Source organism: Myxocyprinus asiaticus, chromosome 28 (genome assembly GCF_019703515.2).
Source record: "Myxocyprinus asiaticus isolate MX2 ecotype Aquarium Trade chromosome 28, UBuf_Myxa_2, whole genome shotgun sequence".
Taxonomy (NCBI): domain Eukaryota; kingdom Metazoa; phylum Chordata; class Actinopteri; order Cypriniformes; family Catostomidae; genus Myxocyprinus; species Myxocyprinus asiaticus.
The window spans coordinates 10,379,451-10,407,338 of NC_059371.1; the positions used below are offsets into that span (position 1 = coordinate 10,379,451).

The following is a 27,888-nucleotide window of genomic DNA, read 5'->3' on the forward strand; positions in this document are numbered from 1 at the left end:
TACACACACCTGCTCTAACTTGATTATAACTGCATGTAAACGTACTGAGTAAGAGGTCTTATTTCAGAGCCCTCTGTTCACAGATCACAACTTTGATTTGCTCTCTCTCTCTGTCTCTCTCTCTCTCTCTTAACTTTTCTCACAGACTCATACTTCTCCCAACACATGCCCTGTAGGGTGGGGGTGGGGTTGTGGGGTGGGGTTGTGGGGTGGGGGGGGGTTCAGGGGTGTGTGGTTGGGATTACAGGGCCAGTGTGAGCTCACTGCTGACCCCAAACACAGCAGATGGCCCTCAATGTGCGTGCTTGGATAGGGTAGGTCTGACTCACTGTCCTGGAAAGACCCTCACAGCGGAGGTGCACACACACACACACACATAAACACTATCTTCTCATCTCTACCTACTTGAGTCAATAGAGGAAGCTCTTTGTGGTTTAACACACACGTACTGTACACACATGGTGATTCTCCAGAATAAACCTTCTCTCTGTGTGGATTTTGATGTGGATTCTGAACATTAGCCTCATCATGACTTCAACACAAGGTAAATTGTGAGTTTTTGTGGTTTCCAACAGGGAGAACCTACAGTAATTATGCTATGTGGTGTCCTGTGTGTACTCTGTGACAGTTGAAATAATTAAAGCATGCTGGAAAAGTGTAGTTATATTTATATTGCTTATGGATATGTGTGGTGTTTATATGACGCTATGTGACATAAGACACAATATGCTGTATGTTGGGTTGTAAATATAATGCTCTTAAGCTATTTGAAAATCTTTAGTACGCTATAAAATGTTTTGTCAGTTAACCTACAAAATGTGCTTTATTTATTAACATCTACATGATACATAATGATTTTTTGGTTACACTTTATTTTAATGTGTCCTTGTTACAGTGTAATTACACAAGTAATTACTGATTATTACTAATTAACAACATGTACTTACTGTAGGTTTAGGGTTAGGTTAAGGGTTTGGTTTAGGGTTAGTTGTTTGTAATTATGCATAATTGATTGTTATTACTATAGTAAATACATGTAATATGTGTAACAAGGACACATTAAAATAAAGTGTTACCGATTATTATTTTTGAAGTAAAAAATATTATTTAATATCACTGAATTAACCTGAATAGACTAGGTGGCACAAATTAAAGTTATATTCAAGGGTCAGATCTGGTAGAAAAAGCTACTTAAGATAACAACTGCACATGTTCACTTGTTACAGTTTAGCCGAGAGCTAGTGCATGCTGTGTAGTGGCATGCGGGTAGTTAACGCATATCATGTCTGTGAGGTTTGTTCAAATTTATATTAATATAAACTAAGAATGTATAATTAATAATTAATATAAAATAAGAATGTTTAATATTAGGTTGTATCTCAGTTAATATGAAGTCAAAGCTGTATGTATAATAATTATCAAAGAAATAGCAAAACGCTGTTTAAAATAGTTCTTGATGGAGTACAGTACTGTGCAAAAGTTTTAGGCACTTGTGAAAAATGTTGCATAGTGAGGATGTCTTCAAAAATAATGACATAAATAGTTTTCATTTATCACTTAATGTTATACAAAGTCCAGTAAACATAAAAAAGCTAAATCAATATTCGGTGTGACCACCTTTGCCTTTAAAACAACACCAATTCTCCTAAATACACCTGGACACAGTTTTTCTTGGTTGTTGGCAGATAGGATGTTCCAAGCTTCTTGGAGAATTCACCACAGTTCTTCTATCTATTTAGGCTGTCTCAATTGCTTCTGTCTCTATATGTAATCTCAGATTGACATGATGTTCAGTGTGGGGATTTGTGGGGGACATGACATCTGTTGCAGGGCTCCCCGTTCTTCTATTCTAATCTTTTCTATTTGCAAAAGTAATGTTTGGGAGTCTAACATTTATATTTCCTATTGACACACTAAAGCTGAAGATATAAATAACCATCATAAGACAAATGCTTTTGTGAAACATCTTAAGTGCCTAAGACATTTGCACAGTATTATATATCATATCATCTGCACTTGTATGTTTATTGTGGTGTGTCATAGACTCCAGAATGCCCTATGGTTCACATGACTGTGTCAGTGATGTCATCGTACTTTAAATGGCGAAGGGAACATTTGAGAAACATAAAATCGTTGTCTTTTGGACCAGCACTTAAAGAAAATATTTGTTAAAAGATATCATTTTGCAAAAAATCATTTTTTAATCATTTTATTTTTGTCGTGTTTTCCAGTAAAACTATCTAAACATTCTTAAAACAAGATACATTTACTTGAAGTAAAATTGGGTAGAATAATTGGAGTTCTAGTTTTTTTTAGCTTACCCATTGACAAATGGTCTTGTTTTAAGCAAAAACATAAATTTCTGTGAAAACAATTCTAGATATCTAAATCCATTTTTCTTCTCAAGTAAATACGACTTTTTTAGGGTGTTTAGGTACTGAGTAAGAAAAGGTTTTTTTTTTTTGCAGTTTCCCTGAGAGACTACAACAGGTGTCTTGCTGCTCTGAACAGTTGTTTTCTTGTGTTTGTATATGTTCTTTGAGCAATTTAATTACTTATTTACACTGAAACAGTGTAACTTCTTGAAGTTTAGCACAATCTCTGTGTGCTGTGCTTGTAGTTGGCCATCTGTATCAGAAGATAGGTCTCTTAATCTCAATCTTCAGATCCTTTGTTGTACAGTAACTCTAAATTGTTGAGAGGAGATTAGAGCAGTGCAGGTCAGGCAATGGGCCAGGTTCCCTTTCCTACCAACAATTCATGGCTCTCATCCCTGGGCCATGTGCCTAGCCATGAACCATGATTGAGAGTTCTGTCTCTTAGCAGTTTCAATACACCTTCCAGAAAAAGACAGTGGGAAAAAAGTGCATTAATGAATGTATGTCTGACCGTACATGCAAGATGAGTGATTGATGTGGCAGTTTTATCATATGCATGTGTTCAGTTTGAACTGGGTTAAATCACTGTATTTTGAGGGGTTCCTGGCTCACACCTGCACACACTGTTCAGTGTGGAGACTGAAGTATGTAGGCCAACTGGAGCTCTCTTCAGCCGTCCAAAAGAGTCCTGAAGAGTCATGGAGAGCATTATTTTGATTCATTTGTGCTGTCTTGTCTTTAATGTAAATGGAACTTTGTCATATAAAAGGGGCATTTAAAAGCATGATACTCCTAAAAATGAAAGTCCTGTTATCATCCATTCTATTTTTCTGTGTCTTTCTTATTGACTACTTGTATGGTGCAATTTTGTCTTTTTTGGAGCTTGACAGCCTCGGTCACCATCCACTTTCATTATATGGAAAAGAGCAGCCTGGAAATTCTGCCAGATATCTTTTTTGTTGTTGTTGTTCCCAGTTAAAAAAACAAAACAAAATAAAATAAATAAATTATCTCATACACAACGTTTATTTTAAGTGAACTGTCACTTTACCTGGGATTGTCACATTTATTAGTTATCCAGTTGAAAAGGAAAATAGCATGCACAGTATAATACTGTATATATAAAAGCGTAAAAACAAAATCACATGGATTTGTGGATGATGCGGACAGGCCTATCTTATTAATATCTCATTAAGATACTATTTTCTTCCACTGACGTTCTGTTCTTGGCTGACAGAAGTGGAACCTGATGTGGTCTTCTGCTGTTGTAGACCATCCGCCTCAAGGTTCGACGTGACATTCTGAGACACTTTTCTGCTCACTACAATTGTACAGTGTGGTTATCTGAGTTACTGTAACCTTTCTGTCAGCTCAAACCAGTCTGGCCATTCTTTGTTGACCTGTGTCATCAACAAGGCATTTCCATCCGCAGAACTGCCGCTCACTGAATGTTTTTTTTTTTTGGCATCATTCGGAGTAAATTCTAGAGACCGTTGTGTGTGAAAATCCCAGGAGATCTGCAGTTACAGAAATACTCAAACCAGCCCGTCTGGCACCAACAATTATGCCATGATCGAAATCACTGAGATCACATTTTTTCCCCATTCTGATGGTTGATGTGAACATTAACTGAAGCTCCTCAACCATATCTGCATAATTTTATGCACTGCACTGCTGCCACACGATTGGCTGATTAGATAATTGCATGAATAATTAGGTGTACAGGTGTTCCTAATAAAGTGAACAGTGAGTGTATTTATAAAATGCTGTTTTGTTGCACTGCATTTTCATTTTAAACAAGCTGCAAACAAAACCAGTTGTTTGAATTTCTTCTAAAGCATTCACTGTATTAGCATGATTTCATCAAAATTGCATGACTGTGGCAACATTTTTGCTAAATGACATCATGTGGTTCATTACATGCACCTCAGCAGTTCAGAGGTAAAATGTCCACTGAGTGGTGCTAAAAGCGAGTTAAATGCTTTCCTTAACAGATGAGATCTTTAAGGATGAAGCGCTGTCAAGTTTTAATTTACCTAAACCTTAACCTAATCGGTAGTGTCAAAAAAGCAAATGTGAGGTGAAAAAAGCAATTGCTCAAACAACCACGTCATTATGTGGTGCTTCTATGACACTTTTGGCTCATGTGTCAACTCGAGCACTTTTGGACTTGTACCCGGTCCTTTGCACTGCAACTTGATTGCAATTGAACAAACTTGTAAATATACATAGCTGCTTATGGAATGGAAATGTTAGAATGGATCACCTTCCCAGTCATGCACTATAGTAAAAGCATTTAAATGTCAAAAGAAAGCGTTGTGTGAGGAGCAGGGCAAAAAGTTTGTGTTTATGGACTCATAATCTGCCATTTTACTTGTGATTTGTGTAAAGTGAATTCAAGTCGTTGTTGTCGTACCACCTCTAACATAAAAATAATTTGGCAAACATTTATGTATAATCTATGAGCTTAATATCACTTTAATATTCTGACTACATTACCCATGTCTCCTTTCTTCAGGTCTGATTGGGTGGAGATTGTGGAGCCCCGCTCCAGGGAGCGCATGTATGTCAACCTACTGACTGGCGAGTGCGGGTGGGAACCGCCACCCGCCGCCCCTGTCCGCCAGTCGGACGGCAACCAGTGGTGGGAGCTTTTCGACAGTAATAACAATCGGTTCTACTACTACAACTGTACGAGCCAACAGACGGTCTGGCACAGACCTCAAGACTGTGACATAGTGCCACTAGCCCAACTCCAAGCCATGAAGAGAAGTTCAGAGGCCGAGCTCAGGGCTCAAGGAAGGCTCCAGAGGGGACTCGTAGACGGCAAGCGGACCCCCTTGCCTGGAATGGTTTCACCCACACAGGAGCTGGAGAGTGGGAGGGAGACACCATCCTCTGGGGGGAAAGGAGACAGCCTGGAGAAAAGGAGCCAAGGAAATAGGTAAAGAGAGCACTGTGTCTCCTGGTTATACTTGCAAAAAAACACAAACATGACATTAAGGGCAGATTTCTCAGTGATTTTAGTGGAATACCTGTATTAACTGAGCTTCAGATGTGTGCGCTTCTCATCTGTGTCTCTGCATGTTGATATCAGCCACACTGAAGAATTTTAAGTTAGTGTGGCTGTATATGTATGCATTTTCACATTTTCTGATCGGATGGTTATTTCCTTTTAAAACCGCACATAAACGGGAACGCTTACAACTCTTGTTTTAGTGCAGTGGTTGATTGACAGGTGAACAGGTGGTGCTTTGCTGCTGTTCAAATGCATTTGAATGGAGAAGCATTATACTATGAGCCCAATGTGTTCACATGTGTTTTCGACCACATTCAACCACCTCAGTCAAATCCCAATACCTTTTGGACCCTGTTTACACATGCGAGTTACTCTCATTTCAAATGGATCACTGCTCTCTGTGACCATGAACATTGTGGAGGATTGATGGCTGTGTTTAATGGGATTCCTCACTGCCAGAGACTGTTGAAGTCTGTCTGTAGTCTGCTTGCAGATTAACCTATTAGCTGACAGACATTTTAGCCTCTTTGTCACTCGGTTCACTGCGGCCTTGTTATCACATTAGCTCTGCATATGTTGTTGGTTAGAACTGCAGAAAGAAAACCTTGTTTTTTGTCTTTTGGGAAGCAATAGCTGCCTCCCAGTTCACACACATAATGTGCATTTTGCAAGATTAGGATTAGTTCATAGTGCATACCAAAACATAGTACAGTATGTTAAAAATAGTATGCAAGAGATGCCGTACTATTTTCTTCACTATTTGGATTGTCCATGCATGCATCCTTGCATGCTTTTTGGACTAGTGTTGCTACTCCTGAGTTTTTGCATCGCTACATTGGAAAACAGCTGATGCTAATACTTACGGTGGCAAACCTACCGCGGACTGAGGCTATAAAATACAATGTGAAAACTTTTCAACCAAAAGTGTATTTTTGTGGACATGGCTTGAAAACTTTGCATGGGTAGCAACTCTGTGCATTGCGCAAATAGTGCTCCTGGAAGAATCGAATTGCAATCGATTTCTATAGAGCACCTTTAACATTCTAAAAATGTGAAACTCTAATAAGCATTGGGAAAAATTATTCATTTAAATTACACTCCACTATTTTTATTAGGGCTGGGTATTGATACAGATTTCCACATTCGATTCCGATTCACAAGCTCTCGATTCGATTTCGATTCAATATTGATTTATATGGGTTTATTTCAGTTATAATGTCCCTTTTGCTTACATATAAAATAAATGATCTCCCAACTAATGCTGTTAATTATGCAGGGGACCTTTTAACTAGGTACATTAGGAAAATATTTATTTTACTAATTATATTTTATTAATTTTTCATAATTTTGGTCACAAATTGCATAATTTGTACTATTCACAAATATTTACATTGATTTGTTGAACATGTGCTAAAACTGGTACTGTCTCCTTAACAAAAAACTGCATTTCTGTGAACAGCGCCTTTAAATGAGCGCATGTTAACTAGACAGGACTCAAATGGCTTAAACTCATCTGTGTGATGCATGATTATATTACATGTTTTTTTGTAGTTGTTTTTAATCAACAGAAAGGGTTTTAAAGAGACAGTATTCAATGACAAATAGGTTGTGTGGACCTTGTCTTGAACACACATTACGCAGAATAACTTTTACTCTCAACATGCTGTGAAAGGATCTCGCTGCTGAAAACGTCACAACTAAACTACACAATTACTGGTGAGTGAAATCTAAACATTTACCAGTCAGTTGCCAAATACTGTATATTCACTTTAGTCGCATAGCGCAAAATTTGGTTGCAAATATAAGTGATTTCCTCTCATTGTAGTGGAGGGTTGCACATTGAGTGAAAGATCGATCTTGGGATTTCAGAATGAATATCGAGATCGTTCAAATTAAGATTGCGATTAATCCCCACCCCTAATTTTTATCAATACTTTTTAGAACTGAATTAAATATACATTTAGTCATAGTCTACATTTTGTTCACCTCGTCCGCCATCTTGGATTTTTTATTTATTTTTTTAATCCAAGGGGCAATACATTCCCCACGAAATGTGGGATGGTGCCATAGAATTTGGCCAAAATTAGACCCTAAAGGAATATTCCATGTTCAACACAATTTAAAGGGATAGTAGACCCAAAAATGAAAATTCTCTCATTATTTACTCACCCTCATTAAGTCCCAGGTGTGTATGACTTACTTTCTTCAGCAGAACACAATTGAAATATCTTAGCTCAGTAGCTCCTTAAAATGCAAGTGAATGGAGATTTCTCTTTTGAAGCTCCAAAAATCACAGACAGTCAGCATAAACTTCATCCATACAACACCAGCGGTTAAATTAATGTCTTCTAAAGCAACATGATCACTTTTGGGACAAAAAAGATAAATATTTAAGTACTTTTTAACTCTAAATCATGCTTCAGGTTGGCAGCGGTATGCGCGTGTGACGTAATGGCAATGGCATTTGAAACACGTGAGAACTGATGCACGTGCATCACAGCCGAAGAGCAGCGCTGTTTACAAGTGAGAAGGAGGAATGCTGTACAGTTGGATGGTTTTGATGTAAATCTGTATTTATCGGTTTCTTTACTCACAATGGTGTGTTTGTGTGCTTAACCTGGATGTCTCAACTAAGTGGAGAACATGAAATTCCCTCGGTATCCATGAGAACGTGAATACGTCACACGAGAGCCCGCTTGGACTCAACCCTCTTGTGAAGCATGGGATTATAGTTAAAAGGTACTTAAATATTGATCTTTTTTCGCACCAAAAGCGATCATATCGCTTTAGAAGACATTAATTTAACAGCTCGATGACGTTAATGCTGACTGTCTGTGATTTTTGGAGCTTCAAATGAGAAATCACCATTCACTTGCATTTTAAGGACCTACTGAGCTGAGATATTTTTCTAATTTTCTTCAAATGTGTTCTGCTGAAGAAAGTAAGTCATACACACCTGGGATATCATGAGGGTGAGTAAATAATGAGAGAATTTTCATTTTTGGGTGAACTATCCCTTTAAGCTAAAAGACAGCATTTGTGGCATAATGTAGATTACCACAAAAATTTATTTTAACTCGTCCCTCCTTTTCTTTAAAAAATGAAAAAAATCGAGGTTACATTGAGGCACTTACAATGGAAGTGAATGGGGCCAATGTTTGGAGGGTTTTAAGGCAGAAATGTGAAGCTTATAATTTTATAAAATAAATGTTTGTGTTAATCAATATTATGCCACAAATGCTGTCAATTGAGCTTAACTTGTATTAAACCCAGAATATTCCTTTAAGAGGCAGTAGTGTTTTTTATTTTAGTCATCATTTCTGTCTTATGATGAAAATGGCCTTTAGATTTTGTCAGTATTTCATCAAAACATATTCATTCATTTTAGTCAGTTGTACTCTGACTAAAATGACATGTAATTTTAGTCAATGAATATAATATATTTTAGTTGACTATAATGTTCAAAATAACAAAAACATGTTTTAATCTGTAACAGACTTAACCAAATGTTTTGAAAAATTGTATAATCCTTATCTATTTAAACATGCACTCAAAAAATTATTGTAAGATTTACGCAATTCAATTTCACAACAAAATTACATTAAATTGAATTGAGTCATTTATATATATATATATATATATATATATATATATATATATATATATATATATATATATATATATATATATATATATAGGTCTATACTGTGTATATATTTAAAGTTTTGTTGGAAACACTTCACAAAAAGGTTAACAACATTAGTGAACATGAACTAACAATGAACAATACTTTTACAGCATTAATTAATCTTGGTTCAAGTTAATTTCAACATATACTAATACTACTACTAATACTACTAATAATAATAAACCTGCATTTTATTAACTAGCATTAAGAAAGCTTAATAAATGGTGTAAAAAATAAACATTTGTATAAATAAAATAAATAAACAGTGATAGTGTATTGTTAATATCTTGCAGTATTATTTTTTTTTCTCATCATATTTTCATCAGCAGTATGTTTAAGTTAAAAACTGTTTGATTATTTACCCTTAAAATCCTTGAGAGGATCGACACTAAATCTATTGCCTCATTGTCTCTCTGTGTCTCTATGGCACACCTGTTGGCAGAAGTATTTATACGCTGAGGTATGTACCAGTGTTATTGTGGCTGAGAGCTGGAAACTTCACACGCACTGAATTCACTGAAATTCTGAATTTACACGCACTGTAAAGAAGAACTCTCTCTCTGTATCACTTTGTTCTTTGTCCAGCTCTCTCTCTCTCATACACACAATAACAGTTACAGTAGCTGCTGTGCCTATACAGTTGAAGTCAGACGTTTACATACACTTAGGTTGAAGTCATTAAAACAAATTTTTTAACCACTCCACTGATTTAATATTAGCAAACTATAGTTTTGGCAAGTTGTTTAGGACATCTACTTTGTGCATGACATGAGTCATTTTTCCAACAATTGTTTACAGACAGATTGTTTCACTTTTAATTGACTATTTCACAATTCCAGTGGGTCAGAAGTTTACATACACTAAGCTAACAGTGCCTTTAAGCAGCTTGGAAAATTCCAGAAAATGATGTCAGTCCTTTAGGCAATTAGCCAATTAGCTTCTGATAGGAGGTGTACTGAATTGGAGGTGTACCTGTGGACAGGGTTGGGGAGTAACAGAATACATGTAGCAGGATTACATATTTAAAATACAAAATATAAGTAGCTGTATACCACTACAGTTACAATTTAAATCATTGGTAATTAGAATACAGTTACATTCAAAAAGTATTTTGATTACTGAAGAGATTACTTTGCATTTTATTGTCATTTGTTTAATTTAATATTTAGTCCTTTCAGATGGAAAACATTTATACATATAAATGATGCGATTCAAAGTGCATTTGAACAGCGGTGAAACACTTTATGATGTGTTACAGTCATATGAGCAGACAGAGAAGTAAGTCTGAAGTAAGTTTGGAATAGAAATAAACCTTGTGTAAATTGTCAGCTTTACACTAAGCTAAAATGCTATTACTAGCCATTTTACATGCACATGTTACCAGACACGATCATATGAAGAAATATCAAGAAAATTCATGTTGGATCATAATTTCTTTTTTTCTAGTAAGACCTTTGATATTAGGGCAAAAATTGTATTCTTGATGATAATTTTTGTGTTGTTTTCCTGTACAAATATCTAAAGAGCCTTAAAACAAGATCAATTTGATTAATCTTGTTTTAGAAACAACACTGCATAAGATATTTAGGTTTTTCAGATAATGTATTTTTAACATGTGTATTTTGTCTTACTGTACTGGCAGAGTTTTTATAGTCAAAACAAGTGAAAAAATCTACCAGTGCTGAAGAAGTAATCCAAGGTATTTAGAATACATTACTGACCTTGAGTAATCTAACGGAATACATTACAAATGACATTTTACAGCATGTATTCTGTAATCTGTAGTGGAATACATTTCAAAAGTAACCCTCCCAACCCTGCCTGTGGATGTATTTTAAAGCCTACCTTCAAACTCAGTGCCTCTTTGCTTGACATTATGGGAAAATCAAAAGAAATCAGCCAAGACCTCAGAAAAACATTGTGGAACTCCACAGGTCTGGTTCATCCTTGGGAGCAATTTCCAAACGCTTGAAGGTACCATGTTCATCTGTACAAACAATAGTACGCAAGTATAAACACCATGGGACCACACAGCCATCATACTGCTCAGGAACGAGATGCATTCTGTCTTCTAGAGATGAACGTAGTTTGTTGCAAAAAGTGCAAATCAATCCCAGAACAACAGCAAAGGACCTTGTGAAGATGCTGGAGGAAACAGGTAGACAAGTATCTATATCCACAGTCAAATGAGTCTCGGTAGCTGAGTACTGCTCTCCTGCCTAGCACAACAGCAGCCACACGAAGAAGGTAGACACAGCCCTGAACAACAGCATGCGTATTATCACTGGGTGCATTAGATCTACGCCCACTGAGCTGCTACCGATTCTCAGTGGCATCTCTCCACCAAATCTTCACAGAGAAGCAAGTTGCATCAACCTTGCACTGAAAACCTTGGATGACCCCAACCACCTGCCGCACGATGCCATCTGCAACTGGAACACCACGATCCTCCGTCTAGAAAACCGGCACCCACCTTCTAACACAATGAGGCACCTTCTGAAAGAAGCAAATAATGACAATAGCAACAATTGGGCTAACAAAAAGTGGCAAGACGCATGGAATAATAACAACCACAGACTGAAACAGTTTATTGACAAAGTATCTAACAAAACTGCTGGAAATGACCTACCCAGACAAGCCTGGGTCAAGCTGAACCGACTAAGAACTGGACATGGCCGTGTCCGGGCCACCAACAAGTGGGGTCTCACTGATGACCCAATCTGCGAATGCGGCAACGGCAAGGAGCTGATGGCCGACCACATTCTGTATTCCTGCTCCCGCTTCAGGTACCCTGGCAACTTCACTGATTTGGATGATGCCAGCAGCGACTGGCTGAGGCACCTGACTGTGACAATATAACTATGTAATTTCTGCATGTTAAGCTCATATGAAAAAAAAAAAAAGCATACCTCCAAAGTTGTGGCGAAATGGCTTGAGGACAACAAAGTCAAGGTATTGGAGTGACCATCACAAAGCCCTGACCTCAGTCCATTAGAAAATATGTGGGCAGAACTGAAAAAGCATGTGCGAGTAAGGAGGCCTACAAACCTGACTCAGTTACACCAGTTCTGTCTGGAGGAATGGGCCAAAATTCCAGCAACTTATTATGAGAAGCTTGTGGAAGGCTACCCAAAATGTTTGACCCAAATTAAACAATTTAAAGGCAATGCTACCAAATACTAACTAAGTGAATGTAATCTTCTGACCCACTGGGAATGTGAAGAAAGAAAGAAAAGCTGAAATAAATCATTCTCTCTACTATTATTCTGACATTTCACATTCTTAAAATACAATAGTGATCCTAACTGACCTAAGACAGGGAATGTTTTCTACGATTCAATGTCATGAATTGTGAAAAACTGAGTTTAAATGTATTTGGCTAAGGTGTATGTAAACTTCTGGCTTCAACTGTATATGGCTGGAAGCAGCTAAAGCCAGGTTTTGTCTGCATGTTAGCATGGCAGCGGTAATTTATAATTATATTAAAATACAGACCGGTCTATAATGAAGGATGTCTTATACAGGCTTGTCATTATAAAAGAACATAACAAAAACAAGACAAAAAGCAAAAAAAAAACAAAAAACACTATAACACTCACAGACAGTAACAGAAGAGAACAAGAGGGTGAAAAGGGAAAAAAAAAGAAAAAAAAAGTGATTGTGCACTCAAATTTGCAGGCCTACAAAACCACCATGTTTGCCGATTGGCGCCAATATGAAGTTGTTTCAGACCAAAGTGTGAATTGCTGTTGAGTTTTATTTAGTTCTCTTGTGGTGTGAGGAGCACTGAGGAAAGGCTGATCTTTCCTGTAGTTATCTTTCCAACCACAGTATATGTTTCATAGAAAACCCAGATCCTCTGCATGAGTCACTGCTGCGATGGAAAAGGTGCCCCTTGCGTCTATGACAATGTTATTTTGTCTAACACAATTTGATGATGTCACGCTTCATCTTTCTGGGTCACCGCTGATGAGGCCTGAGGTTTTTTGTGGGTATAAATAACACGCGTGTTCTGTTCTCTCTCAACGTTTTTTCATCTTGTAATATTTTCTTCATTTTGGACTCTTGAAACTGTTTTGGCACAGATACACCATTCAGCTGGTAGAGTGCCAGCTAGGAAGAACACTGTGTGTAGAAGAGAGAGAGAGGTGCCTAGCAGACCCTTCTAAGAAAATCAGCCTTAAATGGTCACACACTTTTCCTTGTTAACACACCCGTTAACACACCCTGGAATGCGCTTTCTCTGCGGTACTTAATATGGTGTGTTAATACCCATTTGCTAATTGTAGCTTCTTGGGTGGGACACATACACATACACAGACTCCCAACTCCTTAAATTTGAGATCTTTTAGTATTATACCAGCTCTTGTAGATTGCAATGATTTTGTGGTGTAAAACTGTTCTTTCCCTTTCTTTCTTTAATTTAATGTACACCATCGTCTCTTAAACATCTCTTTCTTGCATATTTTCTTGTTTTGTGTAATGTGAGTTATAGGGATGGTGCATGATGCTTGACTAGTTGTCCAACAACCATCTAGTCAATTAGTTGACATGGTTATCTCATTTTTTATGCTTTTTTTTTAGTTTTGATATTGTTTGTGGTGGTGAAAGGAATAGTAATTTTGGAAAATGTGTTTAAAATGATTTACACACACATAACATTTATTCTACTTATGATGCTGGGCACACATTAATGCACGTTGCCATGTTGAGATCATATGACTGCCTGAAGATTACCGTATTTTCTAGAATATACGTAAAAAAAAGTCATCGTCTGAAAGGCTCTGCAACTTCTAGTCAGAAGCGACTCATATGCATAATTTATACATAATTCATGTTGGCCGATCAAACGCACACACACCAAAACACAAATGATACACACAAATGTATGAAAACATCAGTCATAGAGATGGTAGATGCGTTTTAAAGTAGCCTGTTCAGAGTATTTTGCCTTTACATATGCAGCCAGATTAAATATTTTGTCCCATCATAATATTAGTGTGCTAACAAACTCTAGACCGCTGTTAAACGCAACTCCTCACTCGCAGTAAAAACATTTACATTTATGCATTTGGCAGACGCTTTTATCCAAAGCGACTTACAGTGCACTTATTACAGGGACAATCTCCCCGGAGCAACCTGGAGTTAAGTGCCTTAACACAATGGTGATGGCTGTGGGGATTGAACCAGCAACCTTCTGATTACCAGTTATGTGCTTTAGCCCACTACGCCACCATCAATCACCATAAAACAAACTGTCTGTGAACCATATAATTAATACATTGCAAAGAGGTATGCACATTTTTGAAATATCCACAGATAAAGACAGTCGCTAACGTTAATAAATGAATAGATTAAAACGGGCGTATTGTTTTACTCAGACTAAAAGCTGTTAATTTGTATACAGAATGGAGTTATATGTTATAAACAGATGTGGCTTAATTGCCTGGGTTTTTTTTTTTTTTTTTTTAAACACAAACAGATTGTGAATAACTGTTTCACACGATTGCTTAAATCAGATGCTCTTGATTAAAACAAGCCCCAATAAACCATGATACGATGCATACGATACGATGCAATATATTGTTTATTATGTTTCCAGGAGTGTTGATTATTCATGTTTTTGAGACATTACAGACATTACCGCTGATTTTCTGTAAAGCTGCTTTGGAAAAATGTGTATTGATTTGACTTGATTTGACTTTTATGTCACATAACTGTTGTCTCTCTTTGCACTGTGAAACAAACAAGTGATTGCCAGTGCTGAAGCATTTTACCAATCAGAAATAGCATAAATAATTCTGATTCAAAGTAATGTCCAGCATCATCCAATCACTGCCAACCATGTTCAAATCAAATTTAGCATTATAAATTCTAAATCAAAGTACTGATTACCATTGTCCCATGTCTGCCAAACATGTTGAGTGATCCAAACATCATCTGCAGCCTGAAACTGAACTTTTGGTCAGATTTTAGGAGTGAATGCACTTAGCTGCATAGAAAGCTACAGGATGCACCCTTGATCCCTATTTATTGAATGACTTACCCTTCAGTGTGCTGTCTGTCTGCACTGGTCTCAGAACAGTTTGAAATGCACCTTATTTTCATCCTAACTCTATATAATGCCTCTGAAAGCAACATTTTTCAGCTTTTGGATGAACCCATTGATTATCAATGTGATAATGCACAGTAAATGTAGAATTTCTAAGGAAAAATTGGCTTATAGTCCACGTCAGTGGTCATTGTGTTTAACAGCATGGCATTTCGTGATGATTCGCTCAAATTTTCGCTCAAAATGGCATATCGGATGAAACTAGAGATTCTAGTCTTTTGACTCGAACAGGTTTCAGTGTAAAAACATAATTACAGATAGGTTTCTTACCAGATGTAGTTTAGTTGGCATTTCTCCCAACGACAAACTCCGCTGTGATCGGCGCCATGTTGTTTTGTCTCATGACACCGTGTCTTGAAAGTTTAATCCTTTACTGACAGCCCAAAGTGTTCTGAACTGAGATCAGTCAGTTAATATAAGTTTAAATAATGCATTGCGTATAGTGAAGCCAAAATACAACATCAACGCCCCTTAAACAAACACCAAAAAAAACAAAAGAACTTTAGAGCTGTGTCCCAAATGACACACTGTGCACTTACAAAATATACTATGCACTTAACCGTATGGTGTATGAATTTTCAAATTGTAGTATTGTCCCAAATGGAACACTTAATGGTTTGTTACTATACGGAATCATTTGCCATTTAACAGCTGACGGAAGTGACATTTTAAGCGCTTCCATAGTGCGTGATGTGTCTTTAGCGCATTAGCGGACCTCAGATCATCACTTGTATCTCAAACAACGAACATATTCACACAGCGTGATGATGGTAAAGCATTCAGCTTACATATGCAAGGTGCTGTCTACACAGAAGTTTCACTAGCTGCTACGTTCTTCATTATTTACAACTGATTTGTCAAATCAGCAACGCAGCCAGGTAACACTGCCCCTGCCACTGTACGGCAAGCCGCATGCACTGAGTGCACGAAGTGTCCAACATTCCACACTTCGTTTTGACATTTGAAAAAGTGCATCATCCGGGTACTTAAAGTACACTTCTTTTTGTTGCATTTCCAGTGTAAACATACTACTCGCACTACTTACACTACAAAATGGTAGGTCATGGAGGAAACCTGGTTCTCTACTTGCACATGTGTTGCATAGCCTATGGATGTCAGAGAGGGTAAGAGGTCTACTCAATGTGTTGTGTATATGCTCTTTCTGGAAAAGGTCAGGGGCTCTTTTAATGACTTAAAACCTGGTATGCAGCCTACCTAGACATAATTTTTTTGGGCATTAAATGCACATACTGAACGTTTGAGTTGAACGTTCCTAATGAAATTTTGTACGTACGGTTGAAGCATGCCTACTGTATGATGCCTACAAATGCTGTCTAGGTAGGCAGCAAGTATGTGCATAAGTGTTGGTTCTGTTTGCATGTCATGCATTTTAGAAAGGACTGCTGGTATTATCCACACATCTGGCTGTGTATGTGCTGTTATATTAAGCTTTAATATGGGGGTTTAGAGGATGAAGAGCCAGTGAGACACGTGTGTGTGTGTGTGTGTGTGTGTGTGTTGATTTGTTTGCCAGAGATGGACAAAGAGCACTCATTCTGGCCCTGAACACACGTTCACTATTGTGTGACTTATTTTCATGTGTTCCAGTGTGTATTCAGCTGAAGGTGAGTAGAGTGACTGTAATTCATTTATGCTGTCATTTTGCTGTTTGTGTCACCTGTAATATTCCAGTAGGTATATAAATGAACTCATGCTGTAATAGGTTTATGTTGTTAAATGTTATATTTGACAGCAACATGCACACAATTGACACTTTTTATATTTTGAGCTTTTTTTCTTTTCGCTGTTGATGTCATTTAGGATGTTATGAGTATAGTTCATAAAGTGTGTTGGATCGAGTGTGTTTATTTGTCAGTGTGATGTACAGTGGAGAGATGACACGTGCTGTGCTCTTGAGAGTGTGTGAGCCATTTTCGACTTTTCACGGGGAAAGAGGATTCTAAGATGAGACATTTTATTTCCTGTATTTTATTCGAATGTTTAATCTGTTTCATCAGAATGCTATCAGTTTAATTGGCGCAGATTCATGCATGCTCACTCAGCGAAGTTAAATAGAGACTCACTTGTGATAAAGACAAGCAGTTGCGCACAATGAAAAATATGCAAATACACAAAAACCGGAAAACTTTTTTTTCCCTCCAACTCTTTCTCGCCATTTTTCAAATGAGTTTTATCGTGTAAACGCATTATTCACTACTGTAAAGTAACATCACTGACAGAGTTCCTCCATATACGGTGCACATATTCAACAAATCTATAATGACGTGCATTGTTGATTATTTTCATTAGCGATTATAAGCGATTTTAGCAATTAGCTGTTGCAGTGCTACTTAAAACCTAGCCAGTGGTCTACCTAGACAGCATTCCAAGATTCTCCAAAGTTCTGTCTGGCGGGTAACGTGTTGAGTGTTAAGAGATTAGTCCTAAAAAAATGGGGTCCCATGACTCAACCTTTTACTAAAGCGAGAGATTTATAATATGTGGTAACCTGCTGTTGTTACCTTAAGGAGCTATTTCTAGCTGCTCTAACCCTTACAGTTAGTTTTGTTGGTGTAACCTAATGTATTTAGGTTGTTTTAGTGAGAATTTTTGAATTGGATAAAATCAGTTAATTTAGATGTGACACATTTGTACTGCATACATACAGTACACATGAAGCACATTTTTTAGTTTAACTTTTTTTTTTTTCAGTGCTAAATGATGTTTCAAGTTACCTAAATGTGCTTCATGTGGTAACATCTAAATGAACTGGTTTAATTCAAGTCAAAAATATTATTTAACATTACTGAATCAACTGGACAGGGTTCCCACGGATCCTTAAAGTCTTAAAATGTCTTAAATTCAGTTTTCCAAAATGTAAGGTCATAAAAAGTCTTAAATATCTTAAATGATGGGGGGCCTGGGTAGCTCAGTGGCAAAGACGCTGGCTACCACCCCTGGAGTTCGCTAACTCGAATCCTAGGGTGTGCTGAGTGACTCCAGCCGGGTCTCCTAAGCAACCAAATTGGCCCGGTTGCTAGGGATGGTAGAGTCACTTGGGGTAACCTCCTCATGGTCGCTATAATGTGATTTTCGCTCTCGGTGGGGCACATGGTGAGTTGTGCGTGGATGCCGTGGTGGATGGCGTGAAGCCTCCACATGCGCTATGTGTCCACGGTAAGGTGCTCAACAAGCTACCTGATAAAATGCACGGGTTGACGGTCTCAGATGCGGAGGCAGCTAGGATTCGTCCTCCACCACCCGGATTGAGGCGAGTCACTATGCAACCACGAGGACTTAGAGCGCATTGGGAATTGGGCATTCCAAATTGGGAGAAAAAGGAAAAAAAAATAAATAAAATATCTTAAATGATACAACAAAAGTCTTAATTTTTATTTAAAAAGGTCTTAAATTTGGGGGCGGAAAGACAGGAATTGTGATATGACCTAATGTGATTATCAAACTTCAAAAGAATATGATTTAATTAAATAAATGCATGCACTGCGTCCTAGAAAATGAAAACTCGGTTCTGTTGTATTTTCTCCAAGCACGCGGGGGCACGTGTTTGTTTCCAGCTGTTGCAGAGCAGTTCACAATCATTAAGCCATATCGGAAATTTATGACAAACTATCACTAAAGATTAACTGATGATGATGATGATATAATGTTGATGAAATATGACAATGTTTACTTTTAATTGTTTATATTGTAATATGTTGTAGATTATTGTAGGAATGCACATTTTATATCCCTTATTTGTTTGAATAAGCAAACAATTCACCATGAAGTGCATCTGGAATTTAATTACATTTGGACTCTTGTAGCCTCTGTCTGGCCCTCCCCATCACAGGCTAACAATTTAAAAATATTGGCAGACTAACTGGCTTTCTTTCAACACATTATCGAATCAGCACAATCCAATATCGGTCAACCTCTAATTTGTATTTGTTTATATAATGGTGCATAAGCCAATTTTAATGTGATATACTGTGTACTGTTTTGTGGAAAACATGTCTTGAGTATTTTAAACTTGCATATATCCTATCCTGTTTTACTGATAAATAATGTTAAGGCCATGTTGAATGTGTGCCCCTGCCTGTTTAACTAAGAGTCTGTGATACATGATTTATTTTGAGATCGTGTCGTTTATTTTGATATGGGGATACGGTATTACATTTATTTGTTCAGGTCTTGAAAAAGGTCTTAAAAAGTCTTATATTTGATTTTAAAAACTCTGCAGCAACCCTGCTGGAATACATTCGGTTACACCAATAAAACACATTTTTAAGGGTTAGACCAGGTAAAAATGCTCTTTAACATTTTACAGTGTGTCTTCTCTTTCTATCTCTTTCTCCTTTCCTATCACTGTCCTCCTCTCTTTCTCTTTTTTTTTTTTTTTACTGTGAGATTTCTCTTGTAAAGAAGATTGGGGAGGGCAGCAGTAATCTGTCTCATACATTGCATTGCATTATATCCTCCTGTAGAAGGCAGAAATCCTTTCAGATTAGAAGTGAGAACAAAGAAGGGGTTTAAGCACTCATCCCCCTTTAGCAGCCACATCACAGCAGAGAAAGACATGGACACAAGGGTATGGAGACAAGAAGATCTCCATGGATTAGCAGAGGAACAAGAACCAGGCTATCCTGATGAGTGTGTCATTTCTGCGCCACTAGCATCATCGAACAGAATCACGCAAATAATCACTGTTTTCAAACAGATTTCAGGAAACAATCCTCATCTTCCATTGGTTGTACAAACAGGAAGGCCCTCCCCAAACTCATGCCATTGGCTGAGTCATAGTTGCTGTGTTGGGCTGGATGGGCTGTTTAAACAAACAGAGGAATATTTTAATAATGCCATCGAGCCACACTGTTAAACCTTTAGTTGAAATCAATCTACAAAAATTAATGCTGGATGAAAGTTGTTTGTGATAGTTCTATGTTGAAAAAGTTTCATAGTGGCAAGGGAGTGTGTGAATGTGTGTGTCTGTTTTCAGTGAATGTATTTTTAGTGGTGTGCAATGTTTGAAGAATATCTTGTTTTATTAATCTGTGCAGATCAGCTCATGACAGTTCACCTGTTGCATGTTTTTGTTGTTGCATTCTTTTTCATCTATGCGTGCTTTTGTTTTTTGTCTCCATCCATCTTCCCATGAACAAATGCTTTATTCTCACTCCTTAAATGCACATGTCCTTTCTTGTCCCTGCCTTTCAGATCATCTCTGTTATTGGTTTTTGAGATGTTTGGCTTATTGTCTTCTCCTCTGTGAGGGCACTGTAATATTTGACCTGCAGAAATTTCAGCTTCAGGGAAAGGAAACTTGTTTGTGTGCCCATGTTCCTGCATGTGTGTAAAGCATGGATAGTACTTCCCAACTTTAACACCGATTTTAGCCTGATTCGCAATTGGGTCGAGTCGGTACTGGTTGTCGGGTCAAGTCTGCAGATTTGGACCTGTCAGGGCTGACAGATTTCACGGAAAATCACATAGTAAATGATGAGCACAGACTCTGATTTCTTACCCTTAGACTATGAATCTATTTAGTCAGTGTATATCGAACATGTTTGATATTTTAGAGCAAACTATAGAGCTAATTTTGTGGGCTGTAAAAATGTTACCAATAAATCACAGATTATTGTGTTTGATACTGATAACCAATAATCCACAGCACATTGTGTCCGATATGATATCCACTAATTCTCCACTCATTGTAGCCGATACTGATAACCGCTAATTCACCGCTCATTGTGGCCGATACTGATAACCGCTAATTCACCGCTCATTGTGGCCGATATTGATAACCACTAATTCACCCTTAATTGAGGCGATACTGATAACCGCTAATTCTCCGCTCATTGTGGCGGATACTGATAACCGCTTATTCACCGCGCATTGTGGCCGATATTGAAAACAGCTTATTCTCCGCTCATTGTGGCCGATGCTGATAACCGCTTATTCACCGCTCATTGTGGCCGATACTGATAACCGCTAATTCAGCGCTCATTGTGGCCGATACTGATAACCGCTAATTCACCGCTCATTGTGGCCGATACTGAAAACAGTTTATTCACCGCTCATTGTGGCCGATACTGATAACCGCTAATTCACCGCTCATTGTGGCCGATACTGAAAACAGTTTATTCACCGCTCATTGTGGCCGATACTGATAACCGCTAATTCACCGCTCATTGTGGCCGATACTGATAACCGCTAATTCACCGCTCATTGTGGCCGATACTGAAAACAGTTTATTCACCGCTCATTGTGGCCGATACTGATAACCGCTAATTCACCGCTCATTGTGGCCGATACTGATAACCGCTAATTCACCGCTCATTGTGGCCGATACTGAAAACAGTTTATTCACCGCTCATTGTGGCGATACTGATAACCGCTAATTCACCATTCATTGTGGCTGATACTAATACAGATAATCGATAATTCACCGTTCATCGTGGCCGATACTAATACAGATAATCGATAATACACCTCTCATCGTGGCCGATACTAATACGTTTAATCGATAATTCACTGCGCACTGTGGCCAATACTTTAACTGATAATTTTGCTTTTTGCATTTTTTATTTAATACTTCAAGAAACGAGAATACAACAGAATATTCCAGCCAGCAATTATGAACAACACACCCTACGAGAACCTGCAGGGTACAGTGGAGCAAAGTTTTGACCAAGTCCAGACTGGCATGGCACTCTGCATACACACACACACACACACACACACACACACACTCTCACACACACAAACACTTGTTGTCAGTGCTCATAGAGGTATTCACATGCTTCCTGGCTCAGATGAGCAGCATTCCACTCAGACCAGTAAACACAGAGACACTGTTCAGTTTCAAAAGTAACTGCACTAAAATGTGTAGCTGTCTTAAGGTGGGTTGACTGGTAATTACAGAGGAGTACAAGTGAAAACACTGGGATGAAGGGAGGGACATGAAGAAAAAGGTAGAAGGAATGGTATCATTTACTTAATAAAGAACATGCAGCCTTAGTAACATGAAGTACACACTACTATTCTCAGCAAACTGTGGGCTAGTTGACTGCTTATAAAACAGCGAGAGATAAACACACTCCCAAACACACTGATGCTTTTTTGGTAAGCAACCGTACGTGATATCTACGAAACAGTGCAACTGGAAAGCATTGCATTCTATTTTAAGCTTCATATTTATGTACAAACTTCTGATAAACATCTTAAAAAATCAGATTCATGTTATTCTAAATGACTTATGTCGCAAAAACATAGTTTTACATGGGTATATTTAATTAGTGCATAGTATCATTTTGAAAGTTATGCTGCAACCAGGGATGCAGCATCCTTTGCAACTGGAGTGCTGTGCATTAATGTTTATGCTTGTCGGAATACCTCCCATATTTTCCTTTTTCCATGGTACATAGTCATGGGAAATACATGTCTTTACTGTGGTACCCCTTTACATAAGAGAGAAATGAAAACATGACCTCAAAATTCTCCTCCTCCCTTTTCTTTTGTCACACTCTCTCATTTGTCGAGTATGTGTGTGTAAGCGTGTGTTCTTGAGTGTAATTGCAGGATGCAACCAAATATGTGCTAACACACTCACTCAGGCCATAACTCGCATATTTAGAGACTTTGGTCAGATGTACACTCCAATCAGAAAGTAGGAAAAGAAAGTAGGCCTTTATCTCAGTGACTATTTGACAACACTATCGCTGTCACACGTGCCCATTGATGACTCACTTCCTGTCATGTTTTTGCTGACTATAGGTTAGATAAACGAAACATTAAATTAACCTAACATGAAATGTAGCCGTTACTCATTGTCTATTTTATTTTGTTGTTTATTTAATGTCTATTGCTAGAAAATTACAAAATCACAAGTTATTTATACAGCTCCTAAATTTTGTTAGCAGTGTTGCAATTACAGTGCATCCGAAAAGTATTTACAGTGCTTCACTTTTTCCACATTTTGTTATGTTACAGCCTTATTCCAAAATGGATTAAATTCATTATTTTCCTCAAAATTCTACAAACAATACCCCATAATGACAACGTGAAAGAAGTTTGTTTGAAATCTTTGAAAATTTATTAAAAATAAAAAATGAAACAAATCACATGAACATAAGTATTCACAGCCTTTGCCATGACACTCAAAATTGAGCTCAGGTGCATCCCGTTTCCACTGATCATCCTTGAGATGTTTCTACAAATTGATTGGAGTCCACCTGTGGTAAATTCAGTTGATTGGACATGATTTGGAAAGGCACACACCTGTCTATATAAGGTCCCACAGTTAACAGTGCGTGTCAGAGCACAAACCAAGCCATGAAGTCCAAGGAATTGTCTGTAGACCTCCGATACAGGATTGTAGGGCACAGATCTGGGGAAGGGTACAGAAAAATGTCTGCAGCATTGAAGGTCCCAATGAGCACAGTGGCCTCCATCATCCATAAATGGAAGAAGTTTGGAACCACCAGGACTCTTCCTAGAGCTGGCCGCCCGGCCAAACTGAGCGATCGGGGGAGAAGGGCCTTAGTCAGGGAGGTGACCAAGAACCCGATGGTCACTCTGACAGAGCTCCAGCATTTCTCTGTGGAGAGAGGAGAAACTTCCAGAAGAACAACCATCTCTGCAGCACTCCGCCAATTAGGCCTGTATGGTAGAGTGGCCAGACGGAAGCCACTCCTCAGTAAAAGGCACATGACAGCCTGCCTGGAGTTTGCCAAAAGGCACCTGAAGGACTCATTGAAACAAAGATTGAACTCTTTGGCCTGAATGGCAAGCGTCATGTCTGGAGGAAACCAGGCACCGCTCATCACCTGGCCAATACCATCCCTACAGTGAAGCATGGTGGTGGCAGCATCATGCTGTAGGGATGTTTTTCAGTGGCAGGGACTGGGAGACTAGTCACGATCGAGGGAAAGATGAATGCAGCAATGTACAGAGACATCCTTGATGAAAACCTGCTCCAGAGCGCTCTGGACCTCAGACTGGGGCAAAGGTTAATCTTCCAACAGGACAACGACCCTAAGCACACAGCCAAGATAACAAAGGAGTGGCTCCGGGACAACTCTGTGAATGTCCTTGAGTGGCCCAGCCAGAGCCCAGACTTTAATCCAATTGAACATCTCTGGAGAGATCTGAAAATGGCTGTGCACCGACGCTCCCCATCCAACCTGATGGAGTTTGAGAGGTCCTGCAAAGAAGAATGGGAGAAACTGCCCAAAAATAGGTGTGCCAAGCTTGTAACATCATACTCAAAAAGACTTGAGGCTGTAATTGGTGCCAAAGGTGCTTCAACAAAGTATTGAGCAAAGGCTGTGAATACTTATGTACATGTGATTCTTTTTTCATTTTTTATTTGTAATAAATTTGCAAAGATTTCAAACAAACTTCTTTCACGTTGTCATTATGGGGTATTGTTTGTAGAATTGAGGAAAATAATGAATTTAATCCATTTTGGAATAAGGCTGTAACATAACAAAATGTGGAAAAAGTGACACGCTGTGAATACTTTCCGGATGCACTGTATATGCAAATCTTAGAGAAAATCTCATAGACCTCCTGTGCTTGTTTTTCTTTAAGACTTAAGAGTTTTGGGTCCTATGTTGTACCGTATTTGTGGAAAGTGGCTTCTAAAATAAGCTAAGCCTCTTGAGACCAGAACAAGATAAAGTTTAATTTTTTGATAAAATAATAAATAAATCAAATAGACATAAATATAAATGTAACTCAATTTCAACTGCTTATCAAAACAGGAGTTTAAGTGTTTGGTGAATTTGGCTCATTATTAAGCAAACACTAAATGTATTGAGCTGATACATTGAGTAAACTTGCTGAATTTGCATGTTTCGATGTTGTTGTGGTCATTAAAATTTGTTTAGCATAAATCATTTATAAGAGAAACATATTTACATTTTCCTCGTATTTACTTAGCATTCAAAATTCCATGAAATCAAATCGAAGTTTTGTGGCAATTTTGTCCAAAAACTTTTCTATTTTTTTATTTATTTATATGTCTGTACATTCATTCAGGGTTCCCTCTGTCATGGGAAACCTGAAAATATCAAGGTATTTTAAGACAAGGATTTACAGGCCTTAAAAAGTAATGGAAATGAGTTACATTTTTAAATGTCATGAAAAAGCCATGGGAATTTCTAAAGCGAAAAACATTTGTCTTGATATGTTCTGCTCTAAAATATATAGCTGGCTAGAAATTGCTCTGTATGAGTGCGGTCTCTATAAAATGATTTTTTTAAATCTTTTCTTGTAATCTGAACAACCGGAAAGTTGTGGAATTTTTGTATTTTATTTTATGTTATTTGAGACCTTTTCAGATTTTCTTGTATTTTCTCAGCATTCAAGACTCAGTCAAATCAAAATTGCAGTTTTGTGGTTTTTAGTCCATGTCTATTAGCTTTCATACCAGTTATGTTCTAGTTATTCACATACACTTTACAATAAGGTTACAATTGTTAACATGAACTAACAATGAACAATACTTTTACAGCATTTATTAATCTTGGTTCATGTTAATTTCAACATACTAAGACATTTAAATGTCAAAAGTTATATTGTCATTAACATGAACTAACAATAGACAATTGTATTTTTTATTAACTAACATTAACAAAGATTAATAAATGCTGTAAAAATATATATATGTGATTAATTGTTTGTTCATGATACTTTAAGCATTAACTAATGTTAACAAATGGAACCTTATTGTGAAGTGTTACCAGTTATTCTAGTTATATTCCAGTTCTGTATTGGCCCAGAAATTCAATATAATTGCATCTGTACTTATGAAAACTAGACGTGACCTTGGATCTTAAGACAATAAAAGATATTGAATGTTAATTGAATGACAGTATTATCCTTCACAGCCTTTTTTTCACTCACATCAAATTAATTATTGGATTAATTATCAATTAAACATTGTGTCTACAATTGTGGGTACAAAGCCCCATTGGCTATTTTGAAATGGGGATGAACCCTTGGATGAATTCTACCCCAATTTCCTGTTTCAACAAGAAATACATCATCACGAGAAAGGAAATTGGGTTTGTGAAAACATTTCATTGGGTCTTTCAGGTTCGCCCTGTTTCACAGCTATTTCATTTAGACAACACAATGTTCAAGTTAGTCTAGGCATCAAACTGCTAAACACAAACAGGACATTATTAAAGCCATTTCTGTTTGACAGCCCTCTCTCTCTCTGTTATGAAATCTGTCATTCAAGTTCAGAGTATGAAGTGGTAGCTCATGCTAGTTCACGGTAAAATCTAAATTGCAGTTATTAGCTAGCTATTTTCTGTAACGCAAGAAGCGATAACCTTACGATAGCAAGCTTGATTTTGTTACTCAACCATTTCATTTCTTATAGTCTAGAGAAACAACTCTTTCCAACATCTCGCCCACCCTGTCACTGTTTGAGCCACGCAAATTAAAACGCCCTGACTGCTAACCCAATTTGACTCTCCATGATCAAATTAGGTTAGCTCACATTTCAAACGGATCTTAACTTTGTTTTCCCTTTCCTTCAAATTCAGCAGCTTCAAACATATTTTTTCCCCCTCAGATGTTGTTGACGCAGCGACAGAGATGACAGCGAGCTCGATATATGAAACTAAACACTGCGACTGCCAAATCGATTCTCCCACAGACGTGAGCTGATACCACGTGCCGAGTGACTGTTATGTACTGGGTTTGTCAAATCTAGTGAGTCAAGTCTCGCTTGGATAAGGGCGTTTGAGAGCTGCCATATGGAATGTGGAGTATTTTGGGCTCATATTCCCCACATCAGGTCAATAAGGTCAGCCTGGAGGTCAAAGGTCAAAAGCTTTGACCTCATGAAGTGAGATAAATAAGGGATGGGGATATTCCCTCTTGTTCGGCCACATACTCACACACTCACACACACCCCGTCTATCATACACGTTTAAGGTTGACAAGGTTGTTGAGTTTTTTCTAACATTACCCCAAAGTCTGTACAAAAATGCAAAAGCATACAAACACTTGCACGCTTTCACAAACATATAGTTTTATGCACTTTGTTCACAACATTCCAAAACCAGAGAATGCCCAAGTCTCTTTGGATTCCATGCTTGACTTTCCCATGACAAATCCCATTAGGACACCCTGCCCCCTTCCCCCTCTATCGGTTAGACCAGCACCAGCATCTCAGGCCAGAGACCAGCATCTGCTGGTGTTTTCATCACTCTGTATCTCTGTGTTCACTACATAAAATTACAGTTTTATGGTTTGCAAGAAGGTACTTGTTATTAACATCTCACTTATAGAACTAAAGCAATTTCATACAATTACATAACATGATGCCCATGTACGCACACAATTATAATCAGACTTGAAAGTGTAAAGGATTACAAGAGATTTTTGACAGTTGTTGGCAAGTATGAAAACAAGAACAGTGAGCGCAGGCAAATTGTTTCAGTGCATTCATGATGATTTGGGGGAAAGGAGGGGAAAATGTAGAGAACAACAATGCGGGGTGTGTGTATTTGCAACCCCTGTGAAAAAAACTGCAAGTTTTTTGTCTATAGGACCAAAAGAGCAAAACAGGATTATAAACAGAGAGGGAGGATGGAGAAATGGAGTGTGGAGAACAAAAGCACATGTGACTGGCTTGCCCCCTCACACCCACCCGCTGCGTATATGTGTGTGT

At 37.8% G+C, this 27,888-nt stretch overlaps 1 protein-coding gene across 1 annotated transcript in view; it reads left to right on the forward strand.

The window, feature by feature from the left end:
- LOC127418653 (rho GTPase-activating protein 39-like) overlaps positions 1-27,888 on the forward strand; it is a 133,746-nt gene that overhangs the window by 55,481 nt on the left and 50,377 nt on the right. Inside the window, exon 2 of the mRNA XM_051659312.1 lies at positions 4,897-5,322. Within this exon, the coding sequence (XP_051515272.1) occupies positions 4,897-5,322 (426 nt within the window). The remainder of the gene's footprint in view (positions 1-4,896; positions 5,323-27,888) is intronic.